The sequence below is a fragment of the Patagioenas fasciata genome, chromosome 2, assembly GCF_037038585.1.
Source record: "Patagioenas fasciata isolate bPatFas1 chromosome 2, bPatFas1.hap1, whole genome shotgun sequence".
NCBI lineage: Eukaryota > Metazoa > Chordata > Aves > Columbiformes > Columbidae > Patagioenas > Patagioenas fasciata.
Window position 1 is genome coordinate 148,500,093 of NC_092521.1, and position 19,512 is coordinate 148,519,604.

General features: G+C 35.8%; 1 protein-coding gene across 1 annotated transcript in view; it reads left to right on the top strand.

Annotated features, from left to right (window-relative positions):
- Nucleotides 1-19,512, top strand: part of MALRD1 (MAM and LDL receptor class A domain containing 1) — a 296,432-nt gene that overhangs the window by 162,285 nt on the left and 114,635 nt on the right. The window contains exon 28 of the mRNA XM_071805517.1: nucleotides 17,050-17,295. Coding sequence (XP_071661618.1) covers nucleotides 17,050-17,295 — 246 coding nt within the window. The remainder of the gene's footprint in view (nucleotides 1-17,049; nucleotides 17,296-19,512) is intronic.

Sequence of the window (19,512 nt, forward strand, 5' to 3'; positions counted from 1 at the left end):
ACATATATTGTCCAGATATTACAAAGAAAATGATATTTTATTGACAGTGAAGGAGAAAAAACATATTGCCAGGATTTTTACATGGTGTTTTCTGGTCCTATGAAGCTTTCCCTAGCTATGTTCCAAGTCAGTTGTACTTTTAAAGATACATTGGAGTTAAAGATTTGTTTTTTCAACATTCTATGGGGATTTAGGATGCATTTCTGTCCATAACTGACTGCAATATTTGTACATACAAAAAACCCACAGATAATTTGCAGCAGTTTCTCATAATTTGTTATAATTTTATCACAAAGCAATAAAAAGTTTCCCCTAGTTGTTGCCAGACCTAATGCCTTTAATGTGAAATGAAGCACAAAGAGTATTTGGATCCACAGTCAGAGCAGAGCCTGGACTGGGCCCATAACTCATTATAACTCTGAAAGCTGGACAACAGAACATGATTAATGTCATCTAAGATCCCTGGAGATAGGGCACTGCTAGAACTTGTTTTTCCGTTTCATAGAACAATTTAACAACTCCAAAACTTTCCTCAGCTCTTGGGCCTTCCCAAACAGGTTTCTGAGAAGCATGTAACAGAGCAGTCATCCAAATAAGTATCAGGTCAGGAGAAATGAATTTTCAGTGCTGGCAATTTGAAGTGTCTCTGAGGTGAGGGCAGGTATTTATATCTACATTCATGGTATAAGCTGGTGGTTCCTTTTGGCAATGGTTAACTAAGTTATGGGAATAGCTTTTATAACCAAATGCAAACTGTTCCTAAAAATGCAAGAGGAATTTCTGATAATGTATTTATAAAGAAGAACCCTGGTAAAGAGTCCTGATCTTTTATTTTCTTCCTGCTGGGAGAATTAAGTAAGAAGACATTTACTGTCTCTAACTTTCCAAGCACCGTTGGTGATAACAACAGTATTAGCGCAGCTTTTTCTCTATGTATTATGTATTTTCCATATATAGAGCCTGCCTCTGCCTGGGTGAACTGAGAATGTGAAAACTCTAATCCTGCTTTGCATTCCATGATCTAGCTAACAAATTACTCTTACTTGAGTGTAATTGTTACTTTTTCCTCATGCGTCTGAAGGTAGAGATATAATGCTGCAATACAGGGAATTCTTAGAAATATTAAGTCTTGCAACAGGAAAAGAAATCTGAAAAAAAAAAGTTATATTTCACAACATCTGGTCATATCTCACATTATCTCATCCTATTTTACTTTTAGTGCAGTACACAAGTGCTGGGCATTTGAATTGTCTAGACATCCTGGAATAAAATTTCTATGTGTGATGAAGACTACAGGCATGTGTGTGCTTTTTTTCTCTCCCTTTCTAACTGCAGGAAACAAGCTGAACTTGAAGTGTTTTTTCAGCACATACGTGTCAAGTCACTTTGGATTGTATTTTACTTCCCTAGTTACAATGTTTACATTTTCAATGTGGTGTACATTAGACAAAGAAAACCATTATTTTGCATAAGATATTTGTAAATTTTATTTGAAAGATCAGTTTATATTTTCTGATTTATTTTATAGAAGACTTGAGGCAAATCACTGCACAGTTTCATTTTCATTCTATGATTTATTTTGTTCTCAAACTTTTCAGCAGAATATGCCTTCCAAGCAGAATGACATTGTAACTCTCACAAGATACCCAGTTACCACAAGATGCATTTGGATTGCTGTTTAATGGTAGGATAAGCAAAGCTAATAAACAAATAAGTGTTAAAAAGACTATTACCTCTCAAAATGTATGAAGCATTCCTGAGTGTGGAAGGACCGTACTCAGTTTATGCTCGAAAGTCAGGTCATTTCAGTTGCCTTGCAAAAGGGGAAGAAATTGAAGGAAAAGAATATCAAAAAATTGCTTCTTTAAATCTCTGGATACTATCAAATATCCAGAATACAAGCAAAGGTTGTGTCACCATGTCGTCAATAGTCATAGAAGTTGTCTTCAAGAAAAAAACGAAGGGAGGTTCTTGACTGAGGTTGCACAGACTTTACAAAGCATAGAGGAAGAAAAACTAGCAGAATTCCATCTTCAACTAGATTGGAGAGGGAATGCGTCAGTGAACTGAAGAGACCAAAGAGTCTTCTCTCAAAATTTCTATTTCAGTAAACACTTCTTTGTTTGAGGAAGGCCCTTAATATTTTTGTGCTGAGTTTTTAGGTATCTAAGTGAAAAATAAAATGGCGGGGGTGGGGGGAGGGAGAAAAACAAACTGATCCTAACAGGCATAATGAATCTTTAAGTAAACTCAAATTTTATGAGACTTAGACAAGACCCGAAATATTTAGAATGGGATTCAGCTCCAAGTGAAGACTCAAATCAGATGTCATGTACATCTACGTGTACTCAGGATGTGTCAGGTATCTAAATCCCAATTACAGTCAGTGTACTATATTGTTCTTTTGCTGTGCAGTCACTCAGGACACAACTGAATTGCACATACAAAGGCATACATTGTTATTTGTGATGCGGTCAGGTATCTAAGAAATCTCCACAGTTCTGACAGGTGTATAACACAGGATGCATGTCAAGTATATGCTCTTCAGGGACAGCAGCTGGTGACAAGAAATGGTGTTTTGCACATTATGATATGCTATGTGGTCAACCAAATAGAATTCTAGGTTTCTATTTTAGCACAATGCCATCACCCTTTGAAGTTCAATGACTGTTATCAACCACATCTCCATCAATTTTAATGGCAACTTAGACACTTAGCTTGCTGACATAGAAACATAAATGTATACATATCTTGGTGAGCTGAATGACATCTAGTATTTTATTTCAGAACTCTTTTGGACATAGTTTTATTTTCATCATCTCTTACATTTCTCTTTCTCTTCCTAGGTTGGTTTAGATTTGCTTTATAATAAATATTTTTTTATTTTGTTTGCTGTTAGCTTAAGCAGAATGACTGCCAAGTGATGAACAGTTAAGTTGGCAGGCTCAGAGTGCTGGAAGATATGGAGAGTTTCCCATAATTCTGGTGCAGTGTCTCATCTACGGGATGTGACACACTTGTTTCACTTGTGAGATGGCAGCACATGATGTCTATTCCCTATGAAGTCTGCTTCTGGTCGTGTTCGGTGGCTGCAACATGCCAGTCTCACTGGCTTTGTTAGCATTTCCCTCCTTTCCACCTTACAGAGATGAGTATTTGTCTTTATTAGATCCTTTTAAGTTTTTTTCCCTGCAAAATCCTTCTGCTTCTCGCATCTACTTCTGCCAGGTGTCACTACAGGCCCTCAGCCTTTCCTTCTGTTGACTCTACTCAGGTCGTATAATTACCATTTTGCATATGGAAGTGCAGTAGAACTATCCCACACTATTTTACATTTAAGACATTAGACTCACACTGAATGGTCTTTGGCAAAAACTAACGCTGCCAATATTACTGTGCAGAGGTTACCATTAAACAGTAGAGACTGAAGATAACGGCTGATACCAGGTCAGCTTCAGACAAAAATTTAAAAGGTCAGATTACTTTCTTCAAAATACTAGAAATCAAGAGATTACAGGTAATTCATAGCTGTTATAGGAGAAGGCCTTCAAATATGCCTTCTTGTTTAGTCTGTGTTTACTTTGTAGATCTTTAATTTCTTTAAGGTCTTTAGTGTAAGTAGTGATAGACTTTAACATCTTATGTGTTTAATTCAGCACCACCATTTTTTATAGATACCTAGTTCAAGGTTTTTACTGTGATAAATGTGTTTATGAATTGACTGCATGAAGCTTCATACATTACATCTTTACTTGGATGCTAATACAGCCAGCTTGAGGATATGTAAATCATCATTTACGTATTTTGTCAGACTAAAATGAGCCTTGTTTGACAGAAAGTTTTCAGAACTAGTGCTTGTAGTTGATGCCATTCCATAAGGCTGAATTAAGTTACAAGGTCTGCTGCTAGCATAACAATAGCCAAATGTCTGCCTTCTAACAGATGTCTTTGCAGTTGTGTAGGATGTGATATCTTCCAGTTTTTTGTTTACCACCTGTTTTTCACAGGGCTATTTGCAATTAGGTGAGGTTGTAGAAAAACCTGAATTGTTTTCCAAATAAATGAAGTAGTTTCCATGATTCTAGTGCTCAGATTCTACAGCTTCTTGATTCCAGATCTTTTCACTAGTTGAACATGTGCTTACATTGGTACAACAGTAGAGCTTAAGAGGACATATTTTCTTGAACATCAGTTGGAGCACTTTGTGTAACTAGATAGAGAATGCACAAGGATTTAAAGATGTGGCATCAAAAATTATTTTATTAGCATAATGAAAACCACAAATTATTTTCTACAAATGATAACCTATTGTATGCAATGAATTTAGGGATGATGTGGTAAGATAAGGTGTAACATCAGAAGAAAATTTATACCCACTTCAGTGAATGAGATCCGGAATGTCAATGTAATTTTTTTTTTCATAAGAGTAATTCTATTCTTCTGAAGAGTTCTAATAACATACTTCCATGATAACTATGTAAGACCCAACTAGAGATAGAGAACTGACTGCAACTGGAAGCTGAAACACTAGTTTCATGCTATGATAAACAATCATAGAACAAGGACCAACAAAAATGATTGAAAGTTGAGTTTCTCAATCCCAGTATTATTTAAACCATGTTGTTTAGCTAAAATATTTTGAGACTCACACTCAGTGTTACTATGCGTGCTTCATATAATTAACTAGTTAATTTAAACAGTTATATTGTAAGCATTAGTTGTTTTTCTTTCTATGTGCACTGAAGATCATAATGGAAATAATAAGATAATTTATCCTAGGGGAAGGGTAGCAGAGAGACAGGGTGAAAAAAAAAATCTTTAAAAAGTAATTGTCTTCAGTTTCAGATGAAAAGTCATGCAAAGCAAATATTTGCAACAATTCTCTTTACATTTTTCATTTAACAAATCTATATTTTAATTGTTAAAAACCAGAAATATGACATTCATCAGCAGAAATTAACTGTGGCTATTTAATAGCTGATTATCAAGTGAAAATTCACCATCTGTTTCTTGAGAGTAAAAGGAACACAGCCTGTACACCAGACCAGGACTTATAGTGACTCTCTCCCTCCCAACAGAGCACTTACATTTGCTTCTCCCCTGCATATCTATATGTACAATCACTTGCACGGTTCTAGAGCAAATACTGATTTCTAATTCTTAAACTCTTTGAGACAGTAAACTTGGCAAACATGGCTGAAATATCTCTTCTTGTGATATTTTGACATTTTTCATGCTTCTGCAAAAATCAACACACACCAAAAAATTCTGTGCAAGCAGAATGTCTGTGCTAAACTACTACCCTACTGAGAAAATGTGTAACAGCTACACTGATGCCCTTGCAGGTGACAATATCAAAAGCAAGTGATAATTACTCCATGATGATAACCTCAGGCATGATTTTCTTCATATGCTTTTAAACCTTCTTCTCTCTTATTGATCATTCTTAAATATAACTAGTGGAAAATATAAAACCTACTTGGCATGGCAGATAACAAGTTACTTTGTCTAGTGGTCAGGAATAAACAGTAGCTGACACAGCAAACAATTATTCATTGTCCAAGACAGAAATTTTGTTGTTATTCTTAACTTTTTGCAATAAGATATCAAATACTCAAATACTATTTTAAGCTAAAATCCTATATCTCTCTTCATAAAAGAAGGAAAAGATCCTTTCTATAGTAGAGCTATTTCTGTTCTGTTGTGCCAGGTAGGGACAGAGGTGGTTTCATACATACTTTACAGCTTCCTTTGGAATAAATTTCTATGAAGGATGCTTATGTGATTCTGTGTAGTGACTTTTAGAAGATGTACAGAGGCATCCAAATGTAAATGTCCAAGAGGATGACTTGCAAGTAGATGCTATGCATTTGTTAAAAAGCTATTCCACTCATGAAGCTAGAGTAGTAAGGATGTTACAACGCAGGGAGAATACCACTTTCTGTCTCTGAAGAATAACTCAGGACTGAGGCTCTGACTTTTGAGAAGAGATTTGCCTCTTTGTGGACATAAGGAGTTACAAGTGCTGAAACTGGTAGTTTGAGTGCTTGGTTAGCCAGGCCTATATCCAGTATTCTGGTGCATGCAAAACATGATTGACTGATTTGTGAACATGGAAAGACTCAGGGATGTATTTTAGATTCTAAAAAAATCTTGAATTTGGATGCCTAGCTTCAAATGAGGGAGACCTAGTTTGTGAAAAAGCAGAAATGCCACAGAAGAAGTATTCCTCATTATTTTGTCACAGCCATAGACAGAAAATTATTTTTACGTATTCTGAAATTGTCTAGCTTTGTGTGGCTAGACTTCAAAGGAAGACTGGTGTAAGAAAGTGTTTAGCTTCTGTTGGACTTTCAGTTGAAGCTTTGGGTCAGATAAATATGAGGGTTTTGAGTACTACTGGTTGCTGGTTTTCAGACCTGTTTGTTCTTTCTTCTGTGTTTCTCTTACCTTCCTTTTTGCACAGAGGAGAGCTGATGACAGAGCCTGTGTACAAATCAGTGTATCTGAACTGGTCATGAATAAATTTAGGCTAGATGCTAAAATGGTCTCTTATCTGAAAACCAAAAAATAGCCTTCTGGTAGCATCAGTGGAGAAAAATAGCGATTATATTGAAGGGAGAGGAATTGTTTGAACTTGTTGCCTTTCATAGAACTGAACTAGACCAAATGATTTGAACATTTACTGTTAAAACCCAAGTTCCATTTCATCAGGGCTCTCTTTCCAACCCTAAACTTTTTTGTTTCCTTTTTCAGCTACTTGCTAAGCTTGCAAGTTCAGCCACTTGTTACTATTTGCTTACCTTAAAGAACACCGTCAAATGTGAACACGTACTGAATTGAGGTATAGTTAATAAAGTTATTATTGCTTTGGGGAATAAAAAAATGTGGTGGATTGGACTAACATTAACTGAGGAAAATAAATGAAAAATGCATTTGTCTTAATTGTTCATACTGGCTGGAAGAAAATAAGGAACAGAATCACTTGATAACTGTAGGAGACATTAACAGTATAAGTGACATTAATTAGAGCATATAGGTTCCAAATGAAATTGTTGTCACTTATAGAGTCTTTCCTCAAACCACTTATGCTGACTTTATAGATATATTTTTGATCTTTTTCTTTCATTTTCTGAGAACAAACTCAAGAATAACACAGAAAGGGAAAAGCTGACCATATTAGAAGTTATGTTTCTTTGAGATACTAAGTGATTAAAGAGTTTGTTGGTATCTCTCTTCCAAAGTATTGACCTTTCCAGTGGATGCTCAAAGGTGTGTGGAAGGCTGTTCAAGACATCAGTAAAATCTTTTAATCATCATGTCGTCTTCAGCTCAGTGTAGCATTCTGTCCAATCTAGATAGAAAGATTTCTAGTATCATATGGTAAATACAGCAATCCTGAAACTTATTTCTTCTGAGGAATAAGAGATTGGGGTCATGAGATTCGATTTAATCTGGTTTGGACATTTTTCACTCCTCCTACTCCTGACTCTTACTCAAGTATTGCTGAAGAGTTTAAATACTGCTGTGTTTACATGCTATGATAGTTTATAGAAATTATAGGCAAATTCTATTTCTAGCATCTCTTTCATAATTTCATCCCATCTATATATAACAGAGAATATTCCAAAGTAATTTTCTTTGTAATTTATGTTTGTATTTTTGAACATGTCACGGACGGACCCCAAAAGCCTGTTTTAAGCAGCAAAACAAGTTCCAAAACAGACTTTGTTCTGGTCAGAAAAGTACAGCCAACGAATCAATGAAAACAGGGTTTATACAATTAGTTAGCACTCCGATAGCATAAGATAAAGGTTCAGATACCAGTTGAAGAGATTATTGGGGTGCAGCAGATGAGAATAATGAGGATTCACAGTGTGCATGCACACACTCACCTGAAACAAAACCAGAGCCCTCTGCCCTGGATGCCCATAGGAAATAAACACTCGCCTGGTTTGGCAAGGATTACACTTGCCTGATTGGTAAGGACTTAAATTATCACTCAGCCAAACAAGAAGGTGAGGTGCTCCCAGTCCGGGGATGTTTCCTTAGATGGCGTTCCTACCTAAGGGGAGGGCTCCGGCACAGACCCGCTGCTCCAAGAAGACCACACAAAGGGAATCTTCGTCGGGAACCCTGTTTTATAGTCTGATCAGATCTGGTTGTGGGCATTCCAGAAGCTTCTCAGCTTCTCTGTTCCCCCCAGCTCTGCTAACGACCCTGTCCAACCAAATCCAGATCCCACAAAATAGCCATTAACTGCCCCATTGAAGGAGACCGGGGTGTGCAACTACCACACCACTTTTCAGAGAGGGGAAGTGCAGCTGCCACAGAATATTAATACTGATTTAAGGAAACAGATGTACATTCATTAATAGTAGAGATCTCCAACTGAAAATAGATATTCATAATTATCTTCCCCTTTGAAAAGACTTCCCTCAATTCAATTTTAACCCCATTCCTGGACTACCTCATAGTGTCTAATTTGTAAAAAAAAAAAAAAAAAAAAAAAAAAAAATTCCAGTTCCTGGTAGAGACTTCTGAGGTCTTGTGGACGTATGGTATAATCGATGAGTGACTATTTTGTACTTTAACTGCTTAAGCCATTTCTTTTTCCATGCTTTTATTTGTAAGAGAAGGGATTTCTAAATGTATTTTGGTTTATACTTCCAGCTGTGGAACCAGTGTATCTAAAGTTCTGGGCCTCCATGTCCACTGCCTTCTCTTACCTGGGTTAGATCTGGCCAGGAGGGTGTCCTGCCCTCTGGTCTCAGAGTCAGGTCTGTGACTGTAAATAAGAGCTGTTTCGTCAGGCCTTGAGTGGATTGTGAGGGGACTATTTTCCTCCTGTCTCATTTACTGAGCACAGTCCAACCACTCTGACAAGTTGTACAAAAGGGATTTATCACTGCACTGCAGCTGCATCTTTCAATGTATGCTTTGGACAATAACTTGGAGTGTGGTGCAGAATGTGAAGGGAACACATATTCCAGTGCAACCAGTGAAGAGTCTCCTTCAGCCTGAGCTATATCAAATGCATTTTGTTCACTGTCTACCCAGCTTTCCTTTGGTCTCCTTATAGAAATTCCCTTCTAACATACCGCAGCTATTCAGTTCATGCACCCCATTGCTCATGCTCAAACTCCTCTGATTTATGGGTTTCTGCTTTACTTCAAGCCATCTTTTGACTCAATCTGCAGATTCACATGTAAACGACTTCAGGCTCTAAGGTAGAGTTGTGATCAGTAATGCATCAGCCCAGACTGTGATAAAAGCATGATAACATTTAGCTGCTCAGGCAAGGTGTCAGTGTACAGTTACACAATGCATTTTAAGTGAGCTGTTGAATTGTGCTTCTAAAGGGTATGCTCCAGCTTGGAGTCAAACCTGGAGATCTTCAGAAGGCAGTTCGAATGGTTTCCTTCCAGATCTGCTGCACATGGCACACGGGTTGTATGGCTGCTTCCTGTGGTGAAGAAAGCTGGAGATGCAAGACTGTGTTTAAACCTTTGGACCTAAAAATGCATATTACTACTAAAAGGCACAAATGAAAGAAAAAAGAATTAAAATATTTGGGATGTTTTTAGGATTGTGAATTTTATAGCTAAGGAACATTTCTTCTTTCTTTGTCTTTGTTAAGAAGTTTAGGAAGTAAATATTTAGGTTTAATTTGTTTGAGCTGGAACATGTCAAATTAAAACTTTGTTTAATGTTATTTTGTTTAATAAGAGTAAATTGAAGTGAGTGATTTAAGCTTTTCCAGTTTTACTGTTTACACTTAGTATTTCTTTGTCAAACCCCAAGAAGACAGGTTCTAAATTTTAAGTTGGCTTTGGAAAGGGGAGATTGTATATAAGAATTGATATGTCCCTGTTCCCATTACCCATACATCCTCTTCCAATAGTTTTCCTGGTTTGGCCATTTCTTTATGTTGGAGGCTTAAATCATGTGATTAGCACTGGAATAATCATTATAGCGTGTATTGTATCTTGTTTCCATTTTCTGGCAAGAAGCAGAACAGTCTTAATGTTATTGCAATAGAAGGAGTATCTGTCAATGCATCCAGATCTAGGACTCTTATTCATGAAGGGGATTTCCCATCTGAAGATATTAACTGAAAATTTCTTTTTAAGTTGACCTGCTAACATATAGACTAAATAGATGTAGAATTATTCAAGCAACATTAGAAGGTATGCACTATTTCTGTTGCTGACAATATTAGTACACCAATACTGTAATAGTGGAGGAGTTAAAAATATGTAGGAAGGTCTTTTTTAGTAAAAACCTGCTATTCAATTATTATTTTTTTTTTGGTGAATGCACATTCACATGCACATAAGCACTCGAGACTGAAGCTTTTATTCTTTATAACACTGTTTTTAGAGTTCCCCTGTCTTGCCTATAATATATTCAGTAAACCCAGTATCAAGAGGCGCCGATTTTCGTTGCTCTGTCGTGGATAGAGACAATAATGTTGAACAGCAATAGACTACCTTGTTGTTCATGTTTTTGATTCTTAATGGCTCTGAGGATGAATCTGGATCTGATTACTTGAAGGGAATTCTCTTGTGTTTGTATGTGGAAACAGACAATATAAGAAATCAACTGAGGAAGTTTTGGTTGTTGGAGAAGCTGTCATCAGCTCTTTGGCATGGAAGAAACTTAGGTGTTGCACTAAGGAGGTTAATTTAGCAGAAGTTAAGCTCCCTTGCATGCCAGCTTGTCCTCAGTATTTCACTGGGAGGCTGAGTGCAACTGAACTTCTGAGCGATGCCCAATTACACCACATGACCTCAAGCTGGCACTGTAAATTCGATCATGCTCAGCAGCCAGTCTGGCATTATGTCGAATTCAAACAATTATGGATTCACTAATAGTGCAGGGTTGGGTTATGATCATTGAATTTACACACTTGTATAGATTCATGAATAGCATAACATATACTATAAGTCTGAGCATATCCAATGAGAGCTTCTCACAACTAGATCTACAAATAATGAGGTTTATTAAAGGAAAAGGTACAAATTCTTTTAGATTACCATTGGCAAAATTCACTGTCTGCAAAAATACACTTTAGTTGCAAAAAATACACCTTGGTACCAAATTTATATAATGTAAGGTGACTATAGAGCATTACTAAAGTGATTACAAATACAAACTTGAAGTCTCCCCGGGAAACACTTAGTATAACCAAGTGTACAAATCTTACCCAAAACATTCCTTTCAGGGGAGAAGATAGGCTCAGCCTGTCAACTGATCCCAGAAGTCTGCGATGCTGTCTCCTTGACTTCTCAATGATGGTGTCTTCCCTAACTTTCCCCTATTGCTAGTTTATTTTATACTACTTTCTACACTTTGGTGGAGCTTGAGTTACCTTTGTTACTGATTGGTCTAAAATTGTCTTGCTTTAAATTTAAAGGTATAGACTTAGAAGAATTCAGGGAGTATGATCAAGGGAGCATAGAGATGTGATGGAGGCATGTAGCTTTTGGGGTGGAGGTGTGTTTTGGTATTATAATGAGATTATAATGAGCAAAATTCATCCACAGGACACATTTCGACACATCTGCTAGCTCAGCAGCTAGCATTTTTGATGGAATGGAATATTTATTTCTAATTTGGCAGCAGCTATGTGAACAGTACCATCTAGTTCCTGTACCTGCCTTGTACAGAGAGCCTGGCCATGGTATCTTCATGCCACTCCACCCTCTGTACTTCTTGGTACTAGCACGCTGGGCTCCCCCCATTTACTAACCTCCAAGTATGTAGGCCAGGTTGGACGGGGATTCCTTACACGATGAACATCTGCCTTATGTGTTGAAGATGTGGGTATAACTTTATTCTCAATAAAGGTACTTTTGATAATTAGTTTCACTAATTTCCCCGCGCCCTCCCTCCCCCCATAATTATTTCATAGAAGGTTAACAGTTTCTTCTCAAATTCCCTTTTACAAATGAACTCAAGCTGTTGTTTTTTAAACTTTGGGTTGCGCAGAATGCAAATGAACATGTCAAGGTACTTGAGAGGCTTGCAAAACCAAAAATTCTACTGTTTACATTCAGTCCTAGAAAAAACAGACTTTCTAAAAACAAAGAGCTGATAACGTTTAGTAGCTTTTAAGTCAATTTTTTTCCCAGCACTGCAACTTCTGAAAGCCTTTAAAAATTCTTGTGATTTCCAAAGCTTTGTTTTTGAAATGAGATGTATTTTTGACAATCCTGTGTTGACAAGTCATTATTACTATGCTTTATCAACTGTGGTGAAAGCACTTTACTCTGTGACCTTGGGTTATACTGGTGAGATATTAGAGGAAAGATGTTCTTGTTAACAATTCTTTTTTTTAAGGACACATGCAATTTAGTCATACAGTAATGTCAACTCAGAGCAAGAATGATAATGGAGTAATTGTTGCAGGGAAAAACTCAGAGATCTAAATTATCTAGAGAGCCCCTATACTTGGGCTGTCAAACTCTTAGCCTGGTGATTAATTACTCTGGCCTCTATACCAGATTAAGTTTCTACAGGAATGCTGGATTTGATTTAGGAACAGGTACACTTCTAGCTATGTGAGTGTAAATAAAATATTTTGAAAGTATTTTGAAGCAAATCTAGCTTTTCAAGCCTACTGATGTGTTACTCTGATACCTCTGATAATTGTAAACTATCCTATTCATTTGATTGGATTTAGGTTTGGAAAACATTCATGATGATATCATTAAATATAATACATTTAAGATGCACAAGTTTAACAACTTTCGGAATAACCTTATCACCAATCTGTTTTCTGTTATTCTCAAACACGGATTAGTTTGTGGGTCATTTTAAAAAGATACTGATATAAAATAAGAACTGAAAAAGAAACAAGTTTAAGTTATGAGAAGTGTTGAATGTTTATGACCACAGTCATAATTAGTGCAATACCATATATAATGATATTTTTGCAATTTTCTAGAAGTTCTGATCCATTTTATTTTTATGAGTTTAATTATCATACTTTATTTCCAATAAGCAAAGATATTTAAAGGACTAGCTTCAAGAAAATTGGAATCTAATAGAGAAATTTGAGATTTTTCATCTCTGTTTCATAGCTACTATAAGCATGGATAAACTTCTAGTTTATCTGTTACAAATCCTCCTAATTACATAAGAATATGAAGGTTTACCACTGCACTTTTGTTTGTAAAACCAAAAGACATGACTATAAATACGCAATTCAACCTCCTGTATACCTCTAACCAGGTCTCCATTTAGAGTTTTCCTTGATTTATTAAATAATTTTTAAGTTAAACTAAAGCATATCTCTGGGGAAAAAAAGTTCACTCTCTATTTAAAGCCCTTAACTGATAAAGAACATGATACAGAACATGATCAAGCTATTTCTTAAGCTTGTCTCTGATAAATTACATTAATTTGGCTCCATTTGGTCACTCAATGTAAGTGTGTAATCAGAAAATTCCTTCAGGAATTTTTTTCATGGCCAATCCAAGTGACTGTGACACAATTTGTTTTAATCAATATTAAATAAAAGTTAAATTAATGCATACTCAGGTATGAGTCCAAACACCTTGTTAGGACTTGTAATGAATTTTAATGGTAAAGTAGTCAGTTGTATTAGGAAAAAAAAAAAAAAAAAAGAAAAAAAGGAAAAAAAAAAAGAAAAAAGCTATTATCTTTATAACAGGAAGAATGAGGGATTCTCAACCTGACATAAATGGGATTTTTATGGTGAAATAAAAGGTAAATGAAATATTGTGGAAGAATCAAACAACTGATAAAAAATTTGGGTGAGAAAAAAAAAATAGCTCTAAGTATAAGGTGGTTTTGAACAGAGATGAAGGAAGATTATCCAAAGATGTTAAGACCTTTTAAGCAATATTGGAAAAAATCAAGTCCTTCTCAAATATCTCCATCTGCTATAGTAACAGAAAAGAATAAATAAAACAGTACTTGTATATCACCTTATCATATATTAATGGAGTTAATTTATTTTACAGGATTTAAAATTTTACATTAATTTATTTGTAGAGAGCAGTTAAACAAGCAATAAAGTTATTACTATGCTAGAGAGTAATATAAAAATTAGCTACCTCATAGAAAAGTCCTGTTGTGACACAGGCTATGAAATCAAAGATCCAAGAATAATTTTTTCCCCTCTGGAATCACTTCTTTGAGAACATAACTTTTCTTGCCAGACTTTGAAGTTTACACATAGATGCTGTTTCTTAACATGAATGTATTTCTGTAATTTATTGTTGTTCTGCCTCAGTGCTACAGTCTATACACCATGCTATCTTTGTTACTATTCAGAGTTCATTGATATAGAAGATAAACTGTACTTCAGTTCTGCTAGTAAGACTATTTGGAGGTACATTTTTTTTCAAAATACAGTTAAGAGAAACACCTTTATAAAATAAAGGTGACAAATCCTTGTCCTAATTCCATATTTTAAAATATAAATGTTCCATCTGTTGATTTTGCTCAGGGTATATAAAACAAGAGGATTATTGACTGGTGTACCTGTTTGTTGTGTAAATCCTCCTCAATTCAGAGGTTATTGATCTGAAAGACACTAACAGCCCCTTTGGGTCCACTGTAGCCTAGTGTGTTGTAGTAGTTACCGCATAGGGCAAAAAGTCTGCCTGCTAATAATCTTTTGCAAACACTGCTTGGAGGAAAAAGTTACTGAGCCTTGCTAAGGAGAAGTTCCTCTCAATTAAATATCTGTATTATACCCACAAGCATCTATATAACAGAGTGTTCGGATTATTAATATTGAGAAAAAGTAGGGAAGAAAGGAAAAGAACTTAAAAAACCCCTTTTCTTACACAGTGTTTTTGTGTCTATGTGTTTTGATTGGTGTATTGGTTTTCAGTTCTAAAGCCTTAGAAACATATCATTTAAAGAGAAAATATACTATGGAAGTGTGTCTAGAAGCAAGTTGCATTACAGACTCAGAAAAAAATCATTCACTACACATGCTTGAAAAGATGCATTCATGCGAGGTTTCAAGACGGATTTTTATTTGTTTTCCTTGCTTTTCAATTCATTTTTTTTTTTTAATCTGAAAGTGAAGGCAACGCTACAAAGCAATCTCAAAATGCAATAGTTATTGCAATTATCGATTACGATGAACAACAAGGAAAAATATTTCCAATCATGGACTTGACCCTTAAATTTAAATTCCTATTTTGCTGACAAAAATAATTTTTTTGCTTAAATTCTTAGTGCAATCACATTAGAGGAATGTAGAGTTATAATAACTAGCTCCTAAAAATAGATGCCATTTTAATTAGGCTGCAATTTTATAACAAATCTCTGTCTCCCTTTGGGAAACAATCCAGATGATTAAAATTCTGAAGCAGATCGATAGAAGTTTCTGATGGACTCCAACTGTCTTGCAGATTTCAGTAACTAGACACTGACTGATACATCGATACATTCTTTTGGCCAGGACCATTTTCAGAGATTGTTTACTGACAAAGGTCACACTGATGCTTTCATAAAGTTGTAGCAGTGAACTTCAAACAGGCCTTTTTCTTCTAGTCAGAGCCTACCTGTTTTCCTTTTCTCCACTTCCGGAGACCTTTGTCTGATGTTCTTGACTTTCTAAGTCATTACCAGACTTTTATTCCACCTTGCTCCTTTTTGTTCAAGACTTTTACCTCCTTTCTCTGAGCAACTGTAAAAAGCTAAACGTAGACTTCTAGAGCAAACACGATACATGCTTTTATATTATTAAGAAATCAGGATTTGAAAATTAACTGTTTCCCAGGAAAACTTCCTAGATATTTCTACATTTTCCAGTATCTATCTATCTATCTATCTATCTATCTATCTATCTATCTATCTATCTATCTATCTATCATCTATTTCTAATAAGTATATGTTAGTAAGATTTTTTTACTTAAAGAAGAGGAGTTAGTGCTCATTTTCTTTATGTAACATCTAGTGATTCAAGGATTGCTTTCACTATACCCAAAGTCTGCAGCAAAAGGGAATGGCAGTGCTTTTTCGCTTAGTTTGGGAGACTTGTAATTTAAAGTCTGGAATAAACAAAGGCTTAGGGATGGAAACTGCCAACACATCAGCTGAATACACCATCTCATATTTTATTTTGGTTAATCTCTGATATTCTGAGCTCTTAATAAAGTCAAGCCTTGTGTGAATTTAATTTAGCTTCATCAGGTCCTTCTTTAAATTACCATGTGATTTTCAGTATCAATTAATTAAAATTCTCCCCATATTTGTACAACTTTCATACACATATATATTTTAATTTTATGTCTGATGATCTAATATAGTGATATTCTTATTTTTAAATAAAATTATGATGTGCTTTATTTCTGGGAGAGCAGAATGGAAAGAAATAGGGAGGGTCAATTTCAGAATTTTATGTCTCCCTTTCTGATTAGAGAATGTACTGAAGGGGCTGTTTTTAATCCACCTCCCTGCAGAAACTGATCTGAAATGAAAGTATGAATGTTGGAAACGGATCTTGTGAAATGAGTACTGCAATTTTTAGCCTGTACAATAGCAGAATTAATCCTCAATGATGCAAGGAATACTGCACAAAAAAGGACAGTATCACCCCACTGAACTCATCTGGAAAAAAAATCCATTAAAAGGCAAACCTCTGTAGTTAAAATAGAAAAGCTCTTTCTTCCAAACTGCGGCTACTGAAGTAAGCTCAGCTTTGCAGCTAAAATGAATTGGTTTAATCCTACACCACATGAAAGGAGAATGTCAGCAATTAAGTCAGACTAAAAAGCTTTGTTAGTGAAGGAATGCCTGGCTGGAGCTTGCCCTCAAAGGCTTTACAAGGGAAACAGTCATTTATTTAGGCAATCTCTTGACAAAATACAAAAGAAATAAACTGATAATGGATTGGCACTTCAGGGAAACCAAAGGCTTTTAATAAAACTGTTCTGGACCACCCTCCTCCTCCTAGATATCAAACTCAATGAGATGTAACCTTCCAGTAACCTTGCTGGGATGCATGGCAGTGAGATTTACTGGGACACCCCCATTCTTCCATTCTTCTCTTTTCAGGCTCCTGCTCATATGGCTATTGGCAATGTCAGAATGGCAAGTGTTACAGACCAGAACAAAGCTGTGATTTTGAAGACAACTGCGGGGATAATACAGACGAGAGTGAATGTGGAACTTCTTGCACCTTTGAGAATGGCAGATGCGGCTGGCAAAATTCCCTGGCAGACAATTTTGACTGGATGCTAGGGGTCAGCTCATCTCAAAGTCTTAGACCTCCTGAGGACCACACATTTGGAAATAGAACTGGTATGTTGTCAGTTCACAAATGAGATGTAATTGTCTTCATGAAGCTTCTCTTCATGCCTCCCTTCAGAGGCAACAAGTGGGTTCTAACATGTCTAATCAGGGTGTCATTTTTAATGAATTAAATTTGTAACAATATCAAAACACTAATTACTGTTGTAAAATCAGTTTACGTTAGGAAAAAATGATTCTCACTGTTTCTTCTTTATGAATTACTGTGTGAGTCAAGCAAAACAGTTTGTTACTTGTCAGGAGAGAGGCATTCGGTCTGGCTGCAGCTTGCAAGGGTGAGTTAGGTCAGCTCTGAGATCCACTGGGTTCTGCTCCTCCAGAGCCTAAGCTCATTTCCAGGAGGCCCTACCTAATGCTGGAACATGCTGCAACGTTCTGAATGAGAGTAAAAAAAATTCTACACTGGTATATGATATTTTATATACTGGTTATAAATAGTTCTGAGTAGGGCCAAACATCTAAAACACATTAAAAATATATGTTTGCAAAGTGCAATAAAACTTTTCAATATCTCTTTGATAATTGATTAAAATGGATGCATGAGGGCTTTTTTTTACCTTAGGAAAGTCTTTTCTTTTTATTTTTTTTTTTAGCTTCTTAATCATATCTAAATTGTGTCGTAAAGAAAGACAGAAAAAAAAAAAACAAAACAAAACTATTTAACAGTTAAGAAACTGATCTGGAATTTTAAAGTTACTTATAATGACTATTCATAATTTAATTTTAGGTAATTTTAAACTAATACATTAAAATAAACGTATCTGCTTTGTTAGTGTCAGTGCAGTGCCTGACTAGTTTTGGCCAAAGCACCCAGTTGTCTGTTCTTGTTCTTGCTACAAGCTCTGTGCCTTCATCCTCTGCTCTTGAAGTTCTTATAGGTCAGGCAAAGATGTTATCAAAGCTGAGCTCAAAACTGATCTTAAAATTTAATATTCCACAGCAGAGTTGCACAAAGGCATGGGACTTGTATTTAGTAGCTGTTGAATGTTTCCTTGAACTGCCCAAGGACAAAACCCAATAAAACCAAAGCTTACTTGAAGATATGTTAAAACTCAGGGACTAGTGAAAGCTTGCCAAGGTGAATGAGAGTGAAGCAGGAACAAACAATCACAAAGATTAAGTGTTCAGATGTTTTTAAATGTAGAGACAGTCCAACCTGGCTGCATTTCACTGATTTCAGAGTACGATGCAGTACAAGAGAAGTGTCCTCCAATGTGTCCCTGGCTTTCATTTGCCTTTTAGAATAACTAGTTATGTGTCTCTGTCATATATACATGGAATGCACTCAACATATGTGTAAAAAGACGGTTGATCTAACTCCCTAGCCTGGAAATTTACTCTGTAATCTGAAAGTTAAGTGGTTTTGTTGTGGTGAGTGATCAAAGATTTCAAATTCTCAGTTTTTTACTCAAGAGCTGCTCTATAGTCTTGAAGTTGTGCTCTCAATTAGAATTCGTTTCACTTTTCACAATTTTAATGTGGTCAAATGTTTAAAAGTGAAGGTGGTATCTGGCCATATTGCTAGAATTGACAGCACTTCATGCGTTCACCATGAGAGAACCAAAACAAAATTCAGCTCAGCAGCTAAAATTTTGTCATACATGGAAGGAATACTGCAGTATTCAGTCACCAGTAGCTGCACAAAGAAAGACAGAGCAATTTCAGCAGTTACTTCTGAAATCACATCTCCTGAGCATGCATCTAGCAATTGTGTAATGGTAACTCCCATGTGCACCCCAATTTTCAACACTAAAATGTTGACAATTTGCTTACAACTAGAATTACATCATTCTGGGTAGAATTAAGTTATCTGTCATATTATCTCCTAGCCAAGTTCAACTAGCCATGATCCCACAGTGCTGATCCCAGTCATTCATATCAAGGTGCCTTTCATAGTGTCGCACGTCTTTCACCTTAGTCAAATTTTCTTACCAAAGATGACTCTGAAACCTTTTGTTTTGTTTGTTTTCCTCTGAACAAAAGTAATTTTCCTAATTTTAAACAGGTGTTAACAAACATCAGCATTTTCAGCACTGAATCCAGCCTAGCCACATAATCCTAGAGGACGCTGATGCCATGAGATGATACGTTTTTGATATCTCATAGTGTTTATTTACATGGCTTATTTAATATACGAAATAGTAGATGCAGAAAAAATAAGTTTTCATTTACATTTTCTATTTTTTTAATATCACTTGTTGCTATGCT